The 26391-nt window shown below is 40.5% G+C and overlaps 1 protein-coding gene across 4 annotated transcripts in view; it reads right to left on the reverse strand.

Annotated features, from left to right (window-relative positions):
* sash1a (SAM and SH3 domain containing 1a) overlaps positions 1 to 26391 on the reverse strand; it is a 170271-nt gene that overhangs the window by 40723 nt on the left and 103157 nt on the right. For 3 of the 4 annotated variants that reach the window (XM_085371920.1, XM_085371919.1, XM_085371923.1), the window contains exon 2: positions 1993 to 2121. In XM_085371920.1, coding sequence (XP_085228046.1) covers positions 1993 to 2121 — 129 coding nt within the window. Of the gene's footprint in view, positions 1 to 1992; positions 2122 to 11274; positions 11939 to 26391 lie in introns of those variants that run through there. The other variant, XM_085371921.1, reaches the window with a different exon arrangement.

Below are 26391 nucleotides of genomic sequence, written 5' to 3' on the forward strand. Positions count from 1 at the left end.
AGTATGAGGACTTCCATCACAGATTTACTGGCAACCAGACAGCTTTCATGGCGTCTTCTCCGATACCACATTTATCTAAACTTCAGCCTTCTCTAGTACAGCATTGCAAACCAAGAACGGTCAAAGCTTAGGTGACTTTTACCCTAAAATCTCTACTACATAGATCAGATCTGAACTGAAAAGCATATAGTAGGAGAGATCTGAAGAAACAAGTTAAGTACTAGTAAAAATAATAATAATTTAAATCAATAACTGATCTATAAATCTGACATTATGAAACGCATGAAAATTAAGACAATGGCTAAAGAGAGGTGAGCCTTATGGAGTCCTGTCTGCTTTACCATCCACCTCCACTAATAAAATCTGTCTCTATTAATGTGGCTCTTATGACCTTGCCTAACCATCTGGCACTGGTCCCAGGGGTGACGACTGCATGACGCTGGCTTGCAGCCACTGACTTCTGGACACACTTCAAAAGCTGTAACAGTCATTTTGTTACTCTCTTTCTGACTGGGTGTCCGTTGCTCTGTCTAAGCTCATTCTCAGTTCATTTAGTGTCCTGTGCTCTGTCTCGGTACACGCCTTGTGTATTACTTTCACAATGCCTCTTAACAATATTGTCTAAGAGAAGAAAAGTTTGTCTTAATCCATTGCATCCTAGAAGGGTTGGTAAAGAAAAGACTGTTCTGGACTTGAACAGCACCCAAAACTAATTTTAGAAAAAGGCCTGCACTCAAACGCAAGGCAAGGTTAAATCCATATAGTGTGGGTTGATACTGCACATTTGAGAGCTCTTGATAAGGTGTTGTCTGACCTATATCCCCTCCTCCATGTATTTTTCTTCTTTTCTTCTATATTTTGCTGCCAAACTCTGCAGAGTGGCAGGACAGCTGCAGGCTCTCACATACTCCACTCCTCCTCTTCATTCCCCTCATCCTCCTTCCTTCTCATTCTTCCACTATTCATGTCGTTAGCCTCCTCCTGCACTGGGCTTCAGGCTCAGGTCCCACTCAGCACAACCCCCAACCCCTCCCCTGAGCCTTCACAGCTTCCTTTTCCCCTGTTTTAAGAACTCAGAAGGAGAGCTTCCCTTCAAAACTAACAAAAAAAAATGCCCGAAAGGTAAGCACAGATCAAAGTCTGCAGCCAAAGAGACAGCACTTAATCTATAATAAGATGCAAAATGCATTTACAGTCTATCATGAAAGCGGTGACAACTGGATGTCTGAAATCATTAAATGCACAGCACAATAAATCAGCTGTGCCTTTCAATGCAAGCTGAGCCACATGGTCGCCTTGGAGCAAGAGGGGCCGCCTATTAAACTGGAAACGTGATGACAGAAAAACATGCGGAAAAATGGAGAGACAATCGGCACAAGGTCTAAAATAAGAAAGTCCAACGTGACAACAATGTGTGCAAAGTCTGTGGATGGAGAACTGAATCGTCGTTTTATCAGGCAATAACACTACTATGTCTGACTTTCTAGCAAATGTGGTGGAGAGCGGCAGCTAGCTTAGCAGAAAAACAGAATTGACCATTTGTTTTTGTGTGTGTTTGAGAATTTATTTGCCCAAGTTCTGTTTACAGGGACTTACTGAATTGATCTTATACTTGCTCTTGCAAGCATGTGGACCCATTGGGTTGCATGCTGCACAAAGCTAGGCCCTCTGCAGCAGCACCAGCAGCATTCCATCATAGATTTACTTGCAACTTGGCAACCAAAGAAGTGTCTTGGTATCCTACATCTCTCTGAAAAGGACTTGTAGTGGTGTTCAGGCACACTGGCCTCGGGGAAAGACTTGGACATTAACACAAATTCATCTTGTTTGTTCAGTCTCTGCTATTCTTTGTCTGGCAGTTAGTAAAGAGCGTAAAAAAAAAAAAAATCAAGCATGCAAGTTCAGAAGCGAGGCAAAGAAAATGCTGTGCATGAATAGCCGTTCACATGATTTCATTAGGCGAGGTAATTACATGGGTGAGCGTGTATTTACCATGTCGAGTTCCTGGGAGACTCGTCGTTTGCGTAGCTCCTCCATGCGGTCGTTGACGTCACTAAAGCAGGTATTGTAGTACTCAGAGTATTCCTGTGCAAGGTCATCTATGTTGCCCAGAGAACCATCCTGAGGAGAAGAAGAGGCATAGTTTTAGCCAGAATACTAAAACCACTAAAACCACTGATAATTTCGCTGACAATGCTCCCACTGGAAAAACTCTCTTTGCATGAATTATGAACACTCAACTGCTTTGTTTCGATTTACTTTCTGCACTTGGTCTTTCCTTTCCACGCTTTCATATAACTGCACTTCACAATATTCCACCAGTACTGCAGGGAAAGGAAAAAGCCTAAACGAGTTAGCACACTGCGTGACATTCACATCCCCTCAAAACTTTGTATAACCAATGTAACATACACTTACAATTAGTGGCAAATAGAAGTTAACTAGGATGCATTTTTGTATGCCTAACACAGACATTCCCTCTCACTCCTACGCAGTTTTGGATAAACTAAATATTTTCTTGGATAAGTAGAAACAATATTATTCTTTATATGCATTCTTCTTAGCGATGCCACTAATTTCAAAGTGTCAACTACCGTTCAAACTGAGACCACGCTGCGGCAAACTACGCCACACAAACAAAAAAAAACCTAAAAATACCCCCGGTAAAAGGGCTTTAGGCCCATTTATTCATTCTTATCAGGTTCCATTCAGTGTCACTGGCAGGCCTTGGTTTGTTCCTGGGTTTTTGTCTTTATTTCAAGATGCCCTTTACCTCCTCAGACATTCACCAAGCTCCAACCCAAACACACTTTTTCCGGCAAGCTTCAGTTTACATTAGCACAGTTCCTGCCTTTGTGAGGAAGATCTGTTTAGGAATAATGGAGGAAGTTCTGCTCCAAACATTAAAGAGCTTACCAAAAAGAAGATAACACTATGAGGTAGTCGAGCACATTTTAAATTCAGGTTTTATTGAAATGCGTAGCTGAACATAAACTGTCAACATAAAGGGGCCGGTTATAAAGCAATCTATGAAGTTAATTAGGGTGACTTGTGTTTATGTCGGCCCACCTTTCAGATTTAGAATATCTTAATTATTTTCTCAAGGCTTAAAAAAAAAGGAAGAAAAAAAGCACTTAAATATTAATTACTTTCTTGAATTAAGTCATTGATATTTCTTTGCAGGACATAAAGCAACTTTTGTATAACTTTTGTGGGAGAGAAGCTCATCTCCTGCGTCTTGCCTTGGTTAAAATCTAGGCCATTCTGGCAGCGATGGCCCACAGTTGAATATTCATCAGTGTTGATCTAATCTGTGCCAGGCAGACAGCTAGCATTGAGTCACTGTGCAGGGTCCAAACAGTCTCCCTCAGTCTCTGTCTTTCTCAACTGGACTCCCTATCTGGGTGCCAGGCCACAAATGAATGGATCACTGTGAGTAAGGTGTCACACGCACACCCGTGCATACACACACAGGTCTTCTTCAGACCTAGGTGTCTAGTCGGGGAGAACACACATTAGTATGCGCACACATTGCATGCTGGGGATTTCAAAAGCATCAGACCAAAACAAACTGAGTTAAGCCAATCACAAACACAGCTCGGTGAGACAGAGTTATGATTTATTAATTGTAAGATGAGCACATTACTGAAAATAAAACAACAAAAAACACACAATTGCTTTGTCTCAAATGCACACTTTGGCTTGCTGTGATCTGTCCTCCCAGCATTTTTTCTTGAGAAATCCTGTTTTGGCCAGACATGTGGTTTGAGCTGACTGAGGATCCCAGTGGAAACACTCCCCAAGCAGACACATGTTTTCGCCTTCATTCCTCACATTGACTGAAAGCGCACACTCATTAGAGAATGCCAAAATGTTACAATCAGACATCAAGACTGTGCACATATATTTGCAACATCCAGATAGAAAGACTAATGCCCGTTTTAAAGTTGCACAAATCATTTTTTTAGACGACGACTCCAATTTATTTTTAAACAGTGATGGATTTTTCTTTTTGCAGAAGAATTATTTACGTTTTCAAGTCTTTTGTCTCCACTTGCAGTACTATCTCTCAGCTGTGGACAGGTAAAGCTGCATATATTTTGATGTTTTCAGATAGACTGCTAAAACAGCCCCCCCCCCCCCCAAGCCCCGTGTGTGTGCAGAGATGACTGAGATTCCTCTGATTCACCAGTGGGATTACCTCATAGGCGCTCGACACAGCTGAACCTCGAGCCTTCACTTCCACCGTCACTTTGTACAGTGACACATTCACATGTTCTGTTGTATAATGACTCCAGATGCTTTTGGGTGAATCACAGCCTTAAGAAAAGGTAAACCAGCTGTTTTCTCATAATGGCTGGTCATGTCATCGCACGAACAGGTGCTTTGTCCACATTTTAGAGTAAATCTGTCAAAGTGGAAGTGAAAATGTGGTAGTATTGTTTGGAAATTTGGCAGGAGGGTAGGCATTGATGCTGGAAAAGGGATAGTCTGTGGATTACAAACCAGGGCAGCTGTTTGGTGAGAAGAGAATAAAACCGCTGTAATCTGATAACAGAGATCCTTCATTTGGTAAGAGACTCTAACGCATAAGTCATTATGTAACCTAAAACAAAACAGGCTCTGTTGGCAATAAGTCTCAAAAGATCCTTACTGTAAAACGCTTACTCTGAAGCCGCTTTACATGCGCACATATAGAACTATAAACACATCTAGTTTCATGACTGTGTGCCGATGTACGTGATGTAACAGCTACTCCACCCTCGATGTGAAGGAGGCCAACTCCCCATTTAAACTTGAACAATAGCAACAATAGTCGTACCAAAAACTCCACCCAAGCAAGAATGGGTGAGGTCGCTTGTATGAAATCAGAGTAAAGAGTAGGGCTGAACGATTATGGAAAATAATCTAATTGCGATTTTTTTGCCCCAATATTGCGATTGCGATGCGATATGCGATTATTTTTTAAGGTCTTTGTCTTCTGTATTATTAAACAAAGACAAGCAATACATCATATAGTATGGCCAATACTATATTACATTAATTTTAAACTGTTCTTTCCTGGAAGACAGACCTCTGTTATGATGACATGAGGTGATGCATGAATTGATGACTGACATTTTTATTTAACTTCTTCAATCACAACAGTATATTTGAACATACACAGTTTATTTTTAGCTTACAAACATCTGAGCATAAAGTGCTGACAAGGAACCCTGGTGTAAACATTAAAATGAAAGTCAGTACAATGTGCAGATTGCAGAAATATACATAAAAAAAATCAGTGGCTTTACCACACTCAGTTTTTCGACATCTGTGAACTACTAGACAGTCATTCAATTAAAAAATAATATTAAATAAATAAAACTAATAAATAAAAAATACACACATCTTACTGATCTCTGCAGTCAGTAACATTACACATAAAGTGCAAACATAATAGCAATTGTATAAACACACACACAAACACGCCTTTAAAATTTAAAGGCGTGAAATTGGACGGTCTAGTTCTGATTAGCGTCACCGCTGTCTCGGTGGAGTTTAATAAACTCGGCCGTCTGCTTCTTGCTATCTAAAATATAACCAGACACTGGTGTAAATTCTCGACTGTCTCATACTTCTGTTTAATAAGTTTTCTGTTTGACGTTTAGTCAGCTGTGTGAAAACCAAGGAGGAACCCACCCGGGGGATTAATAAAGTTTTATTTTATCTAATCTAATAACTTTAATCTCAGCCAAACCGATTTACTCACGAACAAACAAAACACTGAAAAAAGCCCAACAATAACATTTTTAGGTTGTCTAAGTGACTTATATATTACGTTTAACCCGAGCAGCGAAACTCCGCGGTGATCTGAAAATGATGTGCCGGGAGTTGTGCCGTTCTCGGCCGCATCAGTAACCCTCGAGCTCCCGGCTAGCTGTCGAGCTGGTGGGTAGCAGACGCCTCTGAAAACGTCGAAGCACTTTTGCAAATATGGGATATCTTGATAAACCGAGCAGATATTTGATGTTTACACAACTACTTTCTCGCCTGAAAATATGTTAAAAGTTTATTTTGTGACCCAGAAAGATTAGTATGAGTAATTTTAAAACTTAGTAGCGGCCGCCATTGCTGGAAACTGGAGTTTGGCTGGGCCGCGCTATGAATTCTGGGATATGGTAGTAATTTGGACAGCCTTCGGCGCGTCGCTGTGACGTAATCGGTCTACAAATGCGGCCTCAGGAGGATGCAGCCCATGAATTTGGACATGTCCAGAGTATAATCGCAGCCTTTGCGGTTAGAAAATTGCACTTGATCATGTCGCGATATTATCGCAAATGCGATATATCGTTCAGCCCTAGTAAAGAGTGTGCAAGTGTCACAAAAGCTCATCATTCCATTACGATGGGTACTTCTAATTTCAAGATGAAAAATTTCCGTTTTGTTTAAAAAAAACAAAATTAACAAATCACTCGTTTGTGTGAAGACCACTGCAAATTAATGGCTGACATGTTGCGCCACCATCAAAATAGAAATTAACAGCGCTTATTAATGCTGAATGATTTGCGGTACCTAAAGTTCTTTTACAATTGCTTCAAAAGAGATGATTTACATCTATGGCAGAAATAAAAATGAAGTCAATATGTATTTCTACACAAATCACGTATAATCTGCTTTATTTTAGATATTAAAAAGTAAAGATATACATGCATATGCTTTGTATGCAAAGGTTGCACAGAGAAGGGAAACAGCATGAAGGTTTAGTAGCCTCGGGTCAATTGGCCATGGAATTCCTTGCATTCTTACTGACACAGGGTTCCTCTACAGACATTCAGAAAGTCAATTTGGAGAAGCATCACTTTAATCATGAGGCATGCCTGTGCGCTAAACTTCAGCAGCTTCAATTTCAGGCTCTTTTTTTTAAATCATGAATTTATTGCCAAAAAATAAAGTAATATAATTACAAAATATATATATTGACATGCACCCCCACTGTTACATTATGAAAATGAAACCAAGTAAGCGCTTTATACTCAAGTAACCAACATCAAGCACATATTAAATATAGTATTTTAAATTAAATATGATATAAATCTGGAGAGGAAATTCCCCAGGATTTAACACTTTTGCTTGAGCGTTTCATATAACAGAATACATAAAGGGCTGATCAGTCCTTTCAAAAGAGGCAGTGCACTGTTGAAGTGACAGTTTCTTTAAGAGGGAAAAGTCAAAACTATGTGAAAGGCACCCAATGAAGGTAATTCACACAACTAGCATGCAAGGCACTGATAACTTGCAACCTTGGGAACATCTGCTCAAAAGCGCTTTCTTGGTATATCGGTGACATGAGAAGAATATCTGCTAAGGCTGGAGCTTCACTCAGTTTATCTTCTTCACATCATGTTACAGAATATCTAAACAAAAGCTTGCTTGTTTATTAGCTGAAGAAAAGCCAGTATATAATACGTAAAAAAAAATCAAATATTTTTGTTCTGTTTCAACCTTTAACGTCAAATTCCTCCATTTATCATACCGGTGTTTAGTTTTACATGGGCTGAATAGAAGTGTAGATGGTATTAACCATTGTTACAATCACGCCCTTGTGTCTACCCATTTTGTGTGTTCGAGAACAATGACAATGGATGACAAAAGAGCCGTCTGATGTAATGCTAGAAGGTTAGCAGCGTGATCACTTTCACTTGCTAAGCAAACTCAGGACAGGACTGGCAGACTGAAACTGCTGCCAGCTGGGTTGCATTGTGGTGCACTGTACTAATGTTTTTATAAGTGAATCTCTTGAGTCACCAACACTAACAATACATCACCTCTCCAATAGTCCAAACATCATAAGATAAATTAGCCAGTTGTTACTACATCCATCAATCTACTTAGTTCCTCAAACGCCTCCATAAACTAATCCCGCCCTGCTTCTCTGGATTAATACCATTCTATTGGTAACAAATAACATGAAAGAGAACATGCCATCTGTTAACAGTATAACACAAAATATACATTTGACAAAAAACTATTTGATAAAAACATCACTGGGTGTTGCATCAGCCGGCTGCAATTCTTACAAATGTTAAAAGTGCTGCAGGTGAGCACGAAACAAATCCCCAAACCAGGAGACATCTGACTAAAAGTTGGCCTTCAGGCCAGTAGAGGAAGACTGTTAAGGAGGGTAAGGCCAGGGGCCACAACTCAGTCTTTTAGAGAGCTTCCTCAGGATATCCGTGGCTTGAGCAGAACAGTACTCTGCCATCGCAGCAGAGGAAACCTGCCAGATCTCCGAGTGACCTCAATAATGAGTCTGGTCAGGGAGGGGTAGCAAAGGAGAAGTGACCAGAGTTGGACTTGGCACCAATAGACTAAATCCAGCTATTATAGACTGTGTTGAGAACACTGTTGGCAAAGACAAACTGGCCCAGCTAACCATGCTTTAAGTGAAAGCAGACAACTGAAGGACATGCTGCCACTATGTATAAAATGCTATGTGGGAGGAAGCACCTAGGGGTCACATCATCTAGCCATATATTTCCCAGACACAATCAATAATCACGTCTCAAGAGCAGAATCACATTCTTAGGTTTAAAGATGGAGCACTGTCTCCTACATAATCAGTTTTCCAAATGGACAAACTACCACCCACACTGTGTAAAACACCACAAAACTCCTTTCAAAAGACAACAAGGACTCCCTGCAGGCAAATAAAATATTACCACGGCTGTGGATTCAGATGGCCTTTCAAGCAAAAAACAGAGGAGAAATTTCTGGAGAGAAGGAAAGAGGGAGTGACTGTCAGCTGTCCAGGTTAGTGAGCATACCTTCCTATACGGTGAGGGGGTACAATTGAAAGCTTGCCTTAGGCCACTGCATATCTGAAATCTCTGTTCTGTCTCTCCTCTACATAAGCAGCAGTGAAGCAGCAGTTATTCCAGTTAAAGTCAAATCCCACAGGATATTTCCCAAATGGGATCCAATGAAAAGGAACTGAAATCTAGACCGCCTCCGTACAAATTCATAAAGCACATTTGTGTTTAAACTCAGATTAATTTAAAAGCTAGTGAAGAAGTTCTGTTCTGAGGGACACCCCCATATCTCCAGACGTGGGGCGGGCCAAGCAGAAGCAAATTCCCTTTTCAGACATGTGTAAATCCAACCACTTAAAACAATTCACAGCTCCTACGCCACACTGTCCTAAACTGCCTTTGAGTTTTAATTACTTCAAGAGCTATTTACTGAGCTTAAACCGCACATAAATGAATGGCTTTCTAAGGTATTCTTATTAAACACATTGCACCACACGTCACTGTGGATGGTTAACCTCAGAGACGGGAAAATATAAAGCAGATTGAAACAGCATTTGATTTACAGTTAAAGCATTATGAAAACCTATTTTCAAAGGACAAACACTTTGCTGTGGAGCATTTTGGTGTTTATCTGAACGGTTGCTTAAAGTTTAAGAGTACTTTCCAAGTTTGGTATGTGTGCTGAAACATACGGTAATCTGTGGAAGATGGAGAACAGTAAGAAGTCTGACCAGATCTTTATCATGATAGAAAACTATCTCTAAAGAGGTATTTAGGCCTGTTTCCACGTGCAAAGACCAAAGATCAGGCACATGTGCAACAGTGAGCTAAGTTGGGTCAACAAGCTAAGACCAAATCCCAATTCAAAGGGCAAGCTCTCAAGCAAAACAAAAGGCATTGAAATCCATAGTGGGTTGGTTATATATAGCATCCATTTTGCTGAAGGAGAGCGCGGTGTTCATTGTGTTCAGAATCTCACGATGTGTTTAGAGATATGAGCGTGAGCAAAGTGTTAAGCTCAAGGTTCCCCGTGAAATGATTTAGTTAAATGTTAACAATTTAGAAATGTTTTCCAATACGTAAAGAAACACTGTAGTTAAGTGCAGCATTCTAAACGAGCAGAAACTGAATCATGTAAGCAAATTAAACAAAAGCAAAGAAATACTGGCCTGGAATGAAGGGACATTTCTGTTTAAGTTTGCAGAACAAACAAAGTAATATCTCATAGCCCTACGCGCCAGATGTTATGTTATGTTCGTTCTTTTCTTTCATCACGGTCGTTAAATCAGTTATGGGCTTGCCGATTCTGCTAAAGACACTAGTTTTCAGAAGCTGGAGGAGGCCAATCTACATTCGTTCACATTTCTGAAATTTCTTGCACAGCAAAATAGGAAAATAAGATGATCTAAAACGACAAACTAATATGGGAAAAAACAGCAACAAAGCTGAGGTCAGTGACATTGGGTTGTTTCTTTGCTGTTCTTTTTCAGTGTCCTTCAGGCTGTTTCTTCATTAGATGGCCAACTACTTGGAATTCAAGGTAAAAAAAACAAAACAAAAACAACAATGTTGTCAAAAAAAAACAACAACAAAACTTTCCAAGGATAGAATTTTATTTTCACAGTTATCGTGTTTGAAGCAATGGGGGGGGGGGGGGGGGGGGGGGGGGGGGGGGGACTTCAAAATGATGGTAAAACATTGGAGTGTATGCAATGCACTTTAGCAAAACTTGTTGCTTTTCCCTGTATGCGTGATTCCATTCAAGGTGAAAAAACCAACAAAAGAGAGCAGCCTATCAGACATATGCCTCCAGAGGCAATAAATCTAGATAAATTGCGTGGCTGGGAGCCAGGTCTAGTGTCAGCATTCTCCTTCCCCATATACACACAGTTCTGTACACCATACACACATCCTCAGTATCAGACCAAAGGGACTCCAGTGTCAATAGATAACAGATCTATTACATCCCATGTAGGCAGTAAAATAAAGAATGCATTGAAAGCCACACAAAACATTGCTTCAGGAATTTGGTTTCCTCAACACAGAACAACTCTGAAGTGATAACGATTTCAAAGCATAAACCTGTAACATACACTAAACTTCACTTGAATGAGATAACAGCAGTTTACAAAGACAACAGGAATCTCAAAACTATATAACCCATAAAGGGTAACTTTTCGGTGCATAACACACCACACACAATCAACTCCTGTTTGCTTTGATCTCGGACTGACTTGGCTGTATGAGCTCATCATTGGCAGCCTAGAGCCAACTCCAGTAGAATACAAGGCTACACGCAGAGCACCGATGGATTTGGAACATGGGCCTGTTGGAGAGAGCTGATGCGTAATTTGCATACGCCTATAATTCGGCGAAACAAACACTCATTTCGCAATACAAGTGTTAAAGGAAACTATTTCAGTTAGTTGGGAGTCTGTGATGTCAACCAATTATCACGTCACCCCTCCCCCCCCAAACTTACCAGCATCCCCATAACGTCCGACCACAGTTGGGAGAAACTGTCGGAAGCAGCAGCGCTATCTGCCTGAGGCTCATCGGAAGGCGCACCGGTCCCCTGATCACCTTCCATAATGTTAGAAAACTTTGTTCAGAGTCACACCAGTATTTTGTAGCTTGCTTCCAAGCCCACAGGCAGGAACCTTAATCCCCAGCAGTAAACAAGATATCGGTGCCAAGGCTGTTTCACAGACAGTTGCCCTTGACGCACTGGTGAAATGCTCCAGCATTGCTTGGCACGATTTGAAGTTTAGTGCGCAAACTGCGTCCCGACATGTTTAGCAAAACTCCGAGAGAGAGACCAAAGGTAAAGAAAGTCGGCCTTGAATTATGTAAACCCACACCCGGTCATTCGTCTGAAAACTCTCAAGCGCGGTGTCCCCTGCTCCACAGTCTGTAATGCACGGATCCGGTGCCCCAGGGTATAAACCAAACCCCACAACTGAGGAAGAAGAAGTCGTCGAAATGGGGCAAAAGTTTCCGAAAAGTTCACAAAATCCCCCAGTAAGTGTCACAAAACTTTCAACACTGCAACAGAGAGCACACTCAATCGTATTTCCATTAAAAATTCGAGTGAGAGAACGCCCGGAACACACAGCAAAGCCTCCAAACAAGGCGCCTCCCCCTCTCTTCACCCCTGCTCCTCTCACTCCCTCACTCTCCTTCCCCCTACACACCCCTCCCAGCATCAGGAGTACAATGTCCCGGAATTAGCGCACACTAGTGACCAATTATTCACATGATCGATACATTTTTCCCTCCAAATGAGTCTGTTGCATTTGATTGAGTAACCAACTTCACTGTAACCTTAAAAACAGACTTTGTTTAACCCTCCCCTCAAATTTCAATCATCTGCTAGTCACTGACAACTTTGCAATGCCCAGTTAATAATCATTTTTATCTGTCTATTGCTTTCTGTGAATATATTTGAATCTAGACTTTAGAGTTTTGCTAAAACTGAGTTCATTTAAGGGATTCGGTCAGAGAAATCGCTTTAATCACATGCTGACATGCCTTCCACCAATACATCTCTGCAGCCTAGTGAATAGGGAACGTGAACAAAGCACATTCTCCACACAATTGTTAGAAAAACAAAAAAGCCTATGGGAAAAAAATGTTTTTAAGAGGTTCATGCATGTGGTGCCCTATGCCCTCGTAAATCTGTACAAAACGCTGGACAATGACACCGAAACACTAGACTTTTATTGAACCATAAGATTCTAACTTGATTTACATATAGTCCAACAGCTATGTGATTTTTTTTTTCTTTTTTTGTGCCGCAGATGCTATTTGAATAAAAGTGGGAGAGAGATACTTTATGCATAAGCATGAAATTGCACAGCTACCCTGTCTGATCAGCTGTTTGTTATGCTCTACCAGCAGGCAGGCTTCTCTTTTGTAATGAAGTCCTGAAACACTCTGGCTCTCCCTGTTGTTGTCAAGAGCATATTTTCTATGAGCAGCTACAGCTGCCAGAAATAACGGAAATTAAGAGTAAAATTGAAATTTTCAGTTCACACTAAGCTCCAATCCCTGTAGTTTCAAGTCAGCATAAAATGCTGCCTTAGCTGCTGTTTACCACATAACTCTGCCACACCAGGACAAATTTATTCAAAAGCAGCATAACCAAAGATGAGATAGCAGACAGAAAATTTGTCAACCCCACAATCTTTTGCGCAAACATGAAAACAGTTACACAATAATCCATAAAGCTGCAGTTTTGCTTCGAGAACTGCTGTCAATTATGCAAAAGGCTCCCAGATTTTACTTTGTTTATAAGCTGTTTATTACATATCAGTAAGGCCTTCCCCAAACTGCAGTGTCTTCTTTTAATCATCATATCATTATCAAAAAACAGTTGAGACTGTGGTCCTTGAAAGTGATTAAAAGCAGCAGCTACAAAAAAAAGAGGATGTCAAGATGTTGATAAGCAGGTCATCTACCAACTGGAAGGTTGGCAGTTCAATTCCTGGCTCAGATAGCCTGCATGTTGAAATATCCTTGGACTAGATACTAAACCACAAGTTGTCCGTGATGTATCCATCAGAGTTGGTGTGTGAATGTTCGGCAAAGAGCTTAGGCATGGAAAAAAGTAACTGTATGAATGTTTGTGTGAAAGGGTGAAAGAGGCTTGTGATAAGAAAGCACTTTTGGTGCTCAAACTGAGTAGAAAAGTGATATATAAGTAGAGTCCATTCAAGTCCACAGGATTAAGACTAAAGGTCTGTTACACAAGATTAAAAAGTAATCTGTGAAATGATTTCAGTCTAGACTAAAATGTTGGACTCCACAACACAGCACTGTTTGTGTAGCTAAAAAAAAGAATTTGATTTTGCTGCTCTTCTGGGACTGTTAATTCCTTTATATACAATATCGCGGTTTTAAATTTGTGTCGGTGAGCAATGGCTTTGGATGAGTGGCAGCTGCTCAACAGTGTCCTGCTTACAGTCTAAACACACAGAACACACGTTCAAACAAGAGCAGCTTTGTTGGATGACATGCTGAAAGTGCGGGGCTCTGCACTACTGACTCGTATTTGTAACCTTGGGGTGGCAGCAGCAGCAGCAAGTGGCAGGACTACTAGTGTTTATAATGGCATTGCGTCATTGCTCTGCCCATCAGCTCTCCTTTGTTGCTACAGAATGCTAACTATGTTTGATTTGTAGGTGTGATTTCAGAGCACCACCCTGATTTCCCTATTATTTTCAGTTGGATTGAGCTCTTTGGAGTCATGCCCTTAAACACACAGACACACAAGCGCACATATCGCTCAGTATGTACAAACACATGCTGGAACTCCCTTTACTCAAAGACAAGAAAGTGTGACCCCCACCTGGAGTTGCTGCAAACAGAGGGGTCAAACTATTAATGAGAGGAGGGCATCTGTTGACTTATCAAACACTGCTGGTGTGTTGTCTCTGTGTGTAGCTGCCGAGTTTTACTCTTTTCACACTAACCACTATTCAAGGTGTCATGTTGCCAGACAAGAGGAAATAAAACTTACTTCGCAGATGCTAATTGCACATGTTAACAGTCTTTTCTCTCTCGACAGGCTCTTTGGAAAAGATTCAGAGTGAACATTTGGTCAGAAATGAGGATAAAATGTGTAACATATGAACGTGCAGAGGATACACCTGCAAGCAATTCACGGTGGAAATCTGTTGAGAGGAATGGAAGAATGTATTTGATGGTTCTCAAAATATATAGATGGCTCCGTCAGGAAAAGGGTGATGTCATGAACATAAATTGCTCAGATAGCATATTTTGAACAGACCTCTTGAAAGCCTTGGGGCTTGACTGTGATTGATCGGTGTCAATTGCTGTACTTATGTCGACATCTTCCCCGTCTTTCATCTTTTCCCATGTTTTAATTCTCAGTAATAATCATTTTAATATCTTATTAAACCTCATTTTAATATTATTTTCTGATCCTGGTGAATTGTGGCACAGTTAGAAAATTGCACCGTCACTAGGATTTAATTTACATTAGGAATCCTGAAACTCAGTTCTTCATGTGTGTGAGATTATTTGCTGATTGTTTGCTTATTAGCAGAAGCTGGTCAGGGCTAATAGTCTGACAACTAAAACACTGCCTAAAATGTTTACTTTCCAAATAAGAAATACCCTTATTCGTGCTTTGTACTCTATAAACTGCCCCAAATTACCTTCAATTAAAGCATGATTAGGGCTTAGAACTAGACATTGTGATGAGAATGGGACCAATACTGCTAAAAAAGTTCCACTTTCTGGAAAGAGAATCACGTGTCCTGCAGCTATCAATACAGGCATGAATTGAGAGACTCATATACAAAAGTTCTCATTCGCCATGGTGAAAAACAGACAGCATGTCTAAACAAACTCACAGGAGATGAGAGGAATCATTGCGACTCGGCTGAAAGTACGTAACTGTAATAAGTACAGAACTGCTGAAAAGTCGAGGTTAAGATAGGTCATCGCTTTTTCACTTTCAACACCGAGTTGTTAGGATTCCTCAGTGGAGTGATGAAGAGAGGAATAAGGGATGGAGACGGCAGCTCTAAGGAAGGAATGAAGATAGACAAAAAAAGAATGCATATCATGTTAAAGCAAAGCAGGGCTGGACCTCCGCTGATAGCGAGTGTGACCCTTCCTGGAGGTCACTAGACCTCGGGGCTTTAAAAATAGCTCCACAGGGAGTCACAAACCCCACTGGCAGGGTGGGGACAGATGTTCATAAATATGGTGGAAAGACATTAAGGCCACCATACTTGAGTGATACCACAGATGACAAAATAATAATTACATGTATATTCTGTTAGATCAAAAAGAATATGATTACTCAGTTTACAGCTTTCATCTTTTCAGAATTAAAGGTATAAATCAGTAAAAGTCTGGTGACATTTTGTTAGTTTTGCCCTTCTAAAACAGGCTGGAACGCATAAAAATCAGCTCTTCATAAAGCAATTAGTGGAGCCGACAGGATGACATCCAGTCCTGTTATACGAGCATGACATGACTCATCATCACCTCTTCTCACCCTGCACTGCTATATTTTCCTCCTTTGTTCAAGTTAACGTATTTAAGTTTACACTCAAAGCTAATTGGATCCAAAGTCTTGAACCCTTATCCCTTAGCTCTCAGGCTGCTTTCTCTTGATAAATAATTGGGATCAAGATTTTCGCATCATTAATTCTTCTTAGTCGATGGGTCAAAGGCCTGACAGTCCCTTGGCATTTTCTGTGAGCTGTTCAGAATGTGAACGTTTGCCTTTCCTATTTATCGGTGTGTGTGTGTGTGTGTGTGTGTGTGCATATACATGCATGCTTATGTGCATTTCAATGTACAAAAAAAAAAATGTGTGCGTGAGATGAACAGAGAGGCAGGCCAGCCCCAGTGTGCTTCACATGCGCGTGAGAGTTATCATGCAGACATGCGATAACTCCCACACAGACCCAATTAGCATGACAACTAATTACTGTTTCCTTGGTCCCCTCCCTCAGCTAAGCTAACTCATTAAATTAAATCAACACTCTGGTCTGAAAACAATGCTTTGAGGGAGTAATAATGATCGCCTGCCACTTGCTATTTATGTGTTCTAGGTATTACTTTTCATAGGGCGGTCAACCATAACACTGGAGCCTTTTGAAAGCTGAGAAAATGTTAGCTTCAAATATCAACACAGGAATTACCTCTGGGCTAGAGTGAGGCAGAAAGCAGAAAGAAAGAGGATGACAGCTGAGAGTGTGTGAAATAAGCACACCGAGTGATATGCATGGGCAACAGGGAGAATACTGAGAACAACAACAAACAGATATAGAAAAAAAAAAGGAGATGGTCTGCCTGGGGTATGAGGCGCATGTGATAACCAGCTGTGCATAGCATTGAGCACACTGGAAAAAAAAAAAAAAAACTTCTCAGAAGACTCATACAGTGTCTGGTATGTCAGTAAAAACAGTCTGGATAGTGCTGTCAAAAAAATGCCAACTCTGTACACACAGATCCTACTGGATAATATTATGTGCTTTAATGAGATGCAGGAATTCAGGGAAAAGGAGAAAGTTTGTGTCACTGAGATGTGGAAAGAAGAAAAAGTCTGGAATGAAGCAGGAAGTTCTCAGTGTTACAACATGACCTTCTAACACTGTTGATAAAAAAGGAAAAAAAGACAAAGCATTTTCTTTGGAATCGCTCTTGGTGCTCATTTTGCCCCCTCCTCATGTTTCATTTAAGGGAATTAAGTTGTAAGACTCTTGTGTTTGTTGGCTGCCACTTAAGCATGCATACCACTGAAAATGTCTACACGATAAATAATATCACCGATGGCCACATGCATATGCGAGTAGCATTCGCAAGTCTTCATCCATGCTTTCAGTAATGCACTTGCAATTGCAGGCCCCTTTATTGTGCTTTGTGTAATATAAAAACAAAGCATATTTCCGCTAAGCCCCGGATTCCCACATTCTCCATGCAGTGCAAGCCTCTGTGGCCATGTGGTAGCCGATTAAGTTACGCCATTGTGCGTGTGTGACTGAGATTCCAGCGCGTTTTAATCAGGCCCGACTGAAAGGACAGATGTTGTTTTTGATGTGAGCGAATTCCAAAAGGTACGAGCAGCACAGAGCAGCCGGTGTTTAGCGTGCGTGAGCTTAGTGATCATTTGGATGTATGTATGTGGGAAAGACTAAAGGCCATGGAAGAAGAGTGTGCTGCATCTGTGTCAAAATGGTGTCCGCAGGAGTGCTGGGAAAAAAGTAAGCTAGCTTGTTTGAGTCCACGGGTGCAGGTGGAGGCGACGGGCTGGTCTCGCTAGAGATGGAGGTCATGAAGCTCGGCCGGCAGCTGCGTCGGTGTCAGGGTGGCACTGCCAGGGTGACTGCTAATGTCCAGTGAGTCATCTCACTCTGTGTACTGGGGGTCTGCACTAGATGCACTGCGACAGGCTAGTTTTAGAGAATGGGAGAAATCCAGAACTGAACACAAAGTCCCACAAAAGAAATTATACTTGTGCTGACGTATCACTATGCAAATATATACATGTACACAAATGATTAAAATTAAATAACTTTAGAATAAACATTTTCAGCAAATATTTTCATCAGTGCAGTTTTATAATAAATTATACTAGACTGATATGAGTACAGCCACAGGGTGTCATTCACTGTCTACATGGATGCTTGTTAACTGTTATCTGGTGGGCAACTACTTTAACGTCTATAATGTGTATAATGAATTGAGGCAAAATAAAAAGGACGTTTCATTAAATATAAATACTTTGACATGATTTTTTGAAATTGAATTCCTCACATTTGTTAGATTTATTAAAACTTAAAAAAACAACTTTCACCCTCTTCATATTCTTCCACGTGCCTTTATGCGAGAGTGAATATGGGACATAGTGGGTCCCCCTGCTGTTGCCTTATATATTTACAAGCCACAGTGCGCATGCCCTCCTCGCCCTCTCCTCCATGCAAGACACTGGACTGTTAAATGCTCTTGCACATATTTTTATGTCAAATCAGCCAGGCTGCCATATGTTAGCCTTAAAGCTAGATACAGTAAAAATAGGCTTGGCCCCCAATGTTATTAATGACCATGTGTGCTGTGAACACGCTGCATAATTATCCCCTGCAGTTTTATCCAAAAATCAGTTTTATAGTACTGGCTTCAGGTTTATGGGACTCAAATACACACTGAGGAGCAGAGACATGCATGCACACTGAAGCTTACGCAACCAGAGAGGGGAAACGATAACATAGCTTTTCCTTTACTATACAAATCCAAATGCTAACAAGACAGTAGCCAGTGGGGCTCAATAAAGATTTCATGGGTCTGTCTCTGCTGTGTTTCTCTGCCCAAGTACTCTCACCTGTTGTTGCATCTGATGTTAGTGAGAATTTAAACACCACAGGAAGAACAAATATTGGTCCAACATTCAATTACTGAGCACTGCCTGCAGTGAAATAGATACTTCTTTAAAATCTGGGCTGTAAAAACTAGGTGTGTATTATTTAGAGAGCCCATTTCATGGACCTTTTTCACAGCAACCACTCTGACATGAATTAGGGGAGATGGGAGTTACAAATGAAGGTTCAGGTCCATTTAGATGTGAGCCTTCATTAATGTGACTGGTAATTCTTGCATTTAGTGAGTATTTCATGGCAAAGCAGCTGATGTGAAAAAGGCCTGTTAGTGGAAACTAGAGGACAGAACATTCAGGTCCTGCAGGAGCACAGAGAGACGGCGCTTTTATGTGTATGGCGCGGAGAAGAGTTCCTGTTCTAGAGATGCCACATTATCCCTGGCGCGCGCGCGCGCGCGCACACACACACACACACACACACACACACACACACACTGTCAAAATAAGAAGCAGCACGCAATCTGCAAATCAAATCTAAAATACCTCAAGCCCAGATTTATCATCTTTTCAGTTAGCTATGCATCACAAGCATTTACAGCTTCCTTCACTATCCCTCTAGATTTATATCACTTTGCAAGCAGCAAACAGAGATGGCTGACATTTGGTTATGTAGATGTTATAATAACTTGTTAGTCAGCCAGCTCCAGGCTGCTGTGGTACACCCTTCTGTAATTACTGTCAGCATTCACGCAGCCATCATATATCTCACACGCACACAACCCGCAGCACACGATCTGTCACACATATTTGGCCATTTGCACATTAAAGGAAAATAAACAGCCATGTTGAAATACATGCTGACTCGCACTGGTGGATGGATATCAAAACCTCAGCGCAGAGTGCTTTTCAACACAAACATGTGCCCTAATGCTCTCTGCTGTTAAAGTCTTACTGGTAAAGATATTGGTATGCACTCGACCAGTACCACAGTTGAATATTTTCCCAAAACTAATATTTAATTTCAGGAGTCAAAAATGGAAAAAATAAAATAATTTTTTTTGTTCCCTCGCTTGTGTGACAAAACCTCTATTTAAACAGAGATAATGGGATTTAAAACCTCTGCTGCTTTGCTCACAATCTGATTCATTTTCTTATGTTTTCAATTTTCAAACTGAATAATTCAACTATAAACACTTTATTACCACATTTATTTCTCAGTATTAAATCACAAATTCTCTCAATAAACTACATAGAAATACATTTTTAGATTTTTCTTGCTAATAAGATAGACATGAAATCTGAGAAAAGGAGAACAAAACTACTGTTTAATAATAGATTAAATTACAGATGGGCACAAATTAAAAACCTTAAGCTTCAAAGCCCACAGTCCATTGGCTCTGTTAAGTTAAGCAGGGCTTTGCTGGTATGGTTTGGATCCATTTGTCCCCTTAAACGAAAGGATTGAAGGAAAGCTTCTCTACCAAGATGACAATGTCCACATTCATAGAGCTTAACTAGTAAGTGAATAGTTTTGTCAAATGAAAGTGATGTGAATCAGATGCTGTGGCTTTTTGCAGTCCCCCTGGTCTCCATGGATACTGAACACCTTCTGGAGATTTGGACGGTGCTCTCTGCTACCATAATCAAAACACCCAATGAGGGGATATGTTTTGAAAGAATGGAGTTAATCCCTCCAGTAAGAGTTTCCGAAATTTGGAGAGTCGGTTCCACGACCACTGAAGCCGTTGTCGCATTGTGGCTCAACACCTCAAAGTGACTTGGTAGATGTTTTTCCATTAATTTCGATGTTTCGTTAAGTGACCATAAACTAATAATCTACTAGTGTGAAAAGTTATAAACCGTGGCCTCTGTTCTTCAGAGTAAATGTGTAATTCTGTACACCTCACTTTGCTTTCCACATTTAACTGTGGTCTGACAGCATGTACAGTATGTGGATTGGTTAGAGCACATTACATAAGACATCCCCACTGACACCAGCGGCTAGTTCGGTTAGCAGTCTATACTTCACCACAGCGCTTTCACATTTCCTTTCCAACATTTTCTGAGTCCTACTTGTCGTTTGTCTTTCCACTGTCCATTTATATTTCCTTATGCATCCTGGTGGGACATCGAGGTTTATGCTTGCACATGTATGTGTTTCAAGCAACCAGTATCTCAAATAAAGAGACTTAACGGCTGACATGAACATCAGAATTTAAAGTGGATTTTTGTGTAGATACACTTTGATGTTTAATTTAATAATCACAATTTGAGCAACATAATTCCATTTTCTTACGAAGCAGCATAGTTGATTGTCAAGCAGGATAATCACTATACCAACTGTTTAAAAAAAAAAAAAAAAGAGAAAAAAAGACTTCTCTTTGTCTAAGAGTAACATGTAGCAGTTTCAATCCGTCTCTGTCTGTCTGGCTGTCTACTCAAAACTCAACCACACAACACACAAACATAATGCAAACTCAGCTCAACCACTGCAGCCCTCCACTTTCACAGGAATTTCCCCCTATTTCGGCCCAGAGGATCCTGCTTACACCGACAAAATATGAACCCAGTGGCAGCATTGAGCCACAAAAAACACAAAACAAAACATGTATATTTTCCCAATGACTTAAAGGGGTTCACATGGTGATGTACAAAGCACTGGTCAAACTTGTGGATTTTGCTGTCAAGCAAGTACTTTCAATGCTCACAGACACAGTTTTCCTGTTCTCAGTAATCTGCTTCTGTTCAGTAAAGCCTTTAGTTTCAAAACTGTAAAGCGATGTGGGTGTTTTTAACCATTTTTCAAAGTATATGAATGGACTTCACTGGATGTAACATTAAGGATGCCTCTATACAAGTGCTGATATCATAAATAAGTTTTTGTTATAGAAACATACCGATACCTTTAGTACGTTTTTGAAATCCATTGCCAAATACTCCCAATTAAAAACGGGGTGTCTACAAAAATCTTTAGGAAAAATTGACAAATCTCAATTTCACCTCTATATTTTCACCTTGCCAACAAACATGCCAACATCCGAGCCACCTTCTCATCTTTGTGTATAGCGCATAGAGATGCATGGCAGGAATTAGTTCTTTTCAAAATCCCCCTTTCCCTTCTGCCATCTATAACCATAATTATTCCATAAATCACTACAACCAATAATTGAAAAACACAACTGTCACCTTTGCTGCCTGAATGTTTTTAAACCACATTTTTGTTCTGTAGCTGCCTCATTGAAACAAAACCTCTGAGATGGTAAAGTGACTTAGGTTACCATAGTGATGGCCCGATGTTTGGCAAACCTGTGTTGATGCTCGTTTCGACCTGACGAGACCTCATTATGGGCTGGTGGGGAGTCCTGTCTGAAATCTCTGGCCCAGACGGTCACTCAGACCTAATTAAACACACCTTTCTAAATCTGACTCGATTCCTTCGTCACTCTCCGTTATCCAAGTCCCTGCAGATCTAATCAGCGTGCAACCTGCCAACTTACAAACACAAACAGCAAGAACAAAAACCCCACATCCACGGTAATAAATGACACAAACGAAACAGTCGGTGGTCATTAGCTTTGTGGCTTAAATGGTTGTCCTTCCTGTCTGGGTTAGAGGCCAGCCAATGCACCAGTAAAAGGCCTGCTCCTTTGCCCACTCTCCCTTCTGGAAGAGTGAATCTTCTCTGAAGCCAACACAACTCAGCGGGACCAGAAGCAGGATAAAGGTTAAGAACCCCATGGAGATAAAGTTCATGTCGGTTAAAGTAGAGGTTTGGCTACAGATTAATTTGCCTCGAGTAAAGACATGTTTCTAATAATAGTTGCTGCTTTTGAATAGATAGTAGGTTTCCTTACTGATAAGTAAAAGATGCTATAAAAAGAAACAGGCAATCCAAAAATGGGACAGTTATTAGTTTTTAAGTGATTTTGTTATTAATAATATTTTCATTATTTTTATTATCACCAAAAAATGTTTCCTGTAAAGGTGCCATGATCAAAACTTGGCCCATATTTGCGGAAAAGGGGGGGGGGGAAGAAGAAAAAAGAAACCCTGGTCGATCTAGTAGGTTTCAAAATATGTAGAAGCAAGATAAAGAATGTGGCAAGGCACTGATGGTCAGAGGGATGAGATCCCCCGGGGGACATCCAAACACACATATATGCGCTCACAGGAGGCCTGAGTTGGCAAAGACATTTTGTGCCGCAGGGTTTGGTTCTGAGCCCATGCTGGCTAAAAAGAGATCCATACCCTGTGGCGCTTACCTGGCATTTAGCCGAGACCACTCTTTGATTATACAGAATTTTGTTTCTTGCACCGTGTTGTCAGTTTCTAGAACATTTAAACAAAACAAAACATACCAACCATACCATACCAAAACAAAACTTCATACCACTCTGTTTTTGATCAGTTGTATAAACCTAGAAGTAGTTCGATATAAAAATGGACACACCAAGAGGCAAATGACATGAAATATCATTACCAAATCCCAATCCAAAGGCACACACATGTGAGCACATATGCTCAAACAGTGACACCTCAGTTTTAATTATTTTCTCTCCCTTGCTTTCCTTATACACACAATTTTTCCTCTTCGTGTCAAAGCCTGGAATATATTGAAGGACAGCTGCAAGATGATCTGATCCAGATGATCTCAAAGGAAAAAAAACCCCCCAAAACATAAGCACACATGGTCTATAAAGCACAGACCTGACGTGAGCAAAAGGAAAAGTAAAAATGATGGCTTAGAAACTTATGTTGTTTTTTTCCTTTAATTTGTCATCTGGCTCATTTTGTCTTGTGACCACAGATAAATAAACTCCAACTTCATTCAGGTAATTCACATGTCACTATAATTAGAAATAAATGAGCCATGTTGAGGTATCTCTGTTCTCCAGGTACCACAGAGTAAATTGCCGACTGGCTCTTGTATACCTCACCCTGCTCTCTAGATTCAACTGTGGTCTGAAAACATGTAGTGCATGTGGATTGGTCAGAGCACATTAAGCACTCCTACTGACATCAAGAGCCTTGACCACAGCTAATTTAACTCCTTTGATTTCCTTCTTAGTTGCATGTGATTCCTACCACCGTCCTCTGACAATTATATCGCTTTATGGCATCACATTTACACATATACATCTATGTGTTGTCTGAAAAAAAACAAACAAAAAAGAGCATAACTTAACATTTTAGGTAACAAAACAACCTCTTATTTTGGACTTAATTGCTGTGTGTTTCAGTCTGTAAAATATATTTCGCTTGAATGGCAGTATGTGATGCCCCAAAACCTGCATACATCCTACTGCATTAATGGTGCCTTCACAGATGGGCAAGTCACCAATGCCATGTGTGTGAATGCACCTCCATGTCAACACAGATGCTGAACAAGCTGGATGGTCCCTCTCCTGTTTACGCACTATTGTACAGATATTATTATTTCAACTAGTTTAAAATTGTAATTACACAGTTGGTTTCATAAAAGACTGGGCGATAAAACACACACACACAGAAACGTAAACCTTTTCTAACCTTAAAATGTGGGGCATCAAATTTAAAATGAGCATATACTTATTTTATTTAGCATTAAAGTTTGATATGTTGTGTTTGAAATTCAGTAAATATGGGGTAGAATGTATAGCACAGCAAACAACCTATAAATACTATAATTTATTATGATACAAAATATAAGCATAATGAAATGCAAGGTTTTTCCACTAATTACCAAATTAAGAGGCCACCAAATAATATAACAGCATACATATGTACCCTGGTGACAAAACATTTACTTTAGTTACTGAGACAAACAATTTAAGCATGCATGGTACTTACACTATATGGGTGTTAAATATCTAAAGGAACAGATTTACTCACAGAAACAGGAAAAGAAGGAAAAGATCTCCAAGGATAAAATCAGAAGTGCCCAACACTGCACTTTACTTTAACTGGAGCTGGAACAAAGTCTGCTTCGATTTTCTCCAACGTTTAGCTCAGTCATAACCTCAGCTAGACGTCTGATTCAGTCTGTTTATGCACGCAAATGACTGGCATTAGAAACCCATGGACATGTGGTGGAAACATGTTTACAGCTGTGGCCTCGGTTTGGGCTATGATGTAATGGCAAAGAGAAAGGTGGGGAAAAGTTTGCCTTTGTCCGTGACTTGAAAATAGGGACGTTTTTGGTAAACCATGATGAGAGCAAACGATTTAAATAGGAACGTAAATAGAAAACATTGATTGAGAAGTGGATAGAACAAAACGGGGAGGTTAAAAGAGGATGTTTCATGGGTCCAGGGGGTAGGAAGGACCAAGGTAGGACAACACACAGCTGGAGCAACAGCTCCCCCTGGGGCAAAGCACTGATAATGCTTTAGAATTTCTAGGTCAAGTTACGTTGAGCCATACAATTAGCCATGAGAATAAACCACTGAGAACTGAATAACATCAATATATTCCATGTCCTCCTGAGAAAGCTTGGGCTCTGGCATTCAAGTGTCTATTATTTTCACATGTTCAGTTCAATTCAATTTTATTTATACAGGGCCAAATCACAACAACAGTTGCCTTAAGGCGCTTTATATTGTAAGGTAAAGAACCTACATAATAGGTTAATAATAATACAAGGAAAACAGAGAAAACTCCAACAATCATATGACTCCCTGTGAGCACGCGCTTTGGCGATAGCAGGAAGGAAAAACTCCCTTTTAACAGGAACCTCCAGTGGAAGAACCAGGGGGGAAATCAAAGGCTCTGCCTCCCATTCTACTTTTAAATACTCTAGAAACCACAAATAAGCTCACAGTCTGAAAGTGAAGAGCTCTAATGGAGTGAAATGGCACTATAAGGTCATTAAGATAAGATTGGGCCTGATTATTCAAGACCTTGTATGTGAGGAGCAGGATTTTAAATTTGATTCTGGATTTAACAGGGAGCCCGTGAAAAGAAGCCAATAAAGGAGAAATGTACGCTTCTCTACAGCACCATGTCAGTGCATGTCACCTAAAGCACTGACATGGACTAAAAATGTAGATGCTGACTGTAGATGTGAATCTAAACTAGCATCTGCATGATGTGTTGGGCCAAGCCCTGTCCATAGAAGCCCCACCCGGAACCCACAGGACCCAAGGCATCCAGTGCCAGCGTCCTATGCCAGATCCCACAAAAGGCCCCATACCCCAAAGGGTAGGCTGTTTTGACAGCATACAGGGCAAGTACATGATATTTGTAGTTTCTGCACATCATAAGTTCAAAATAATAGCGCCTAATTTTTTTGTGGAAATTGGGTTGTACTGATTTGTACTTTCCTCTGTTCTCGCCACACTCTCAACATACTGTTTTATGCGTTTACCAGCCAGCAGCCATTACACACCCACCTTCGAATGACACATCAATCAAGGCAAATGCAAACACGATAAATAATTCACCCATTGATTCATTAGTGGCAGTTGATCCCTCGATGTTTCATAGTTCACGACTCATTCACACACCAACAGGTTCATGAGCACACGTGTGCTTGCAAATGAGCACAGGCACCGTGTACTTGGCTTAGAAAACACACACACAGTATGCGGTTCACGAATGCGGTTGGTACTCTTGTGATCATTTTTCCCATTCATGCCTGGTAACACAGCTGTCCTAGGAAGAGGCAACCATTCATTTATGAACTGACTGTTGCTTGAATCAAGAGCAAAGCCTGGACTGTAGTTCAGCAATCTGGACAGAAAACCACTCTGGAGGGAGGGCGCA

This window comes from Diplotaxodon limnothrissa, linkage group LG15, assembly GCF_057381915.1.
Source record: "Diplotaxodon limnothrissa isolate DT_005_m linkage group LG15, D_limnothrissa_male_GT1.1, whole genome shotgun sequence".
NCBI classification, from domain to species: Eukaryota; Metazoa; Chordata; class Actinopteri; order Cichliformes; family Cichlidae; genus Diplotaxodon; species Diplotaxodon limnothrissa.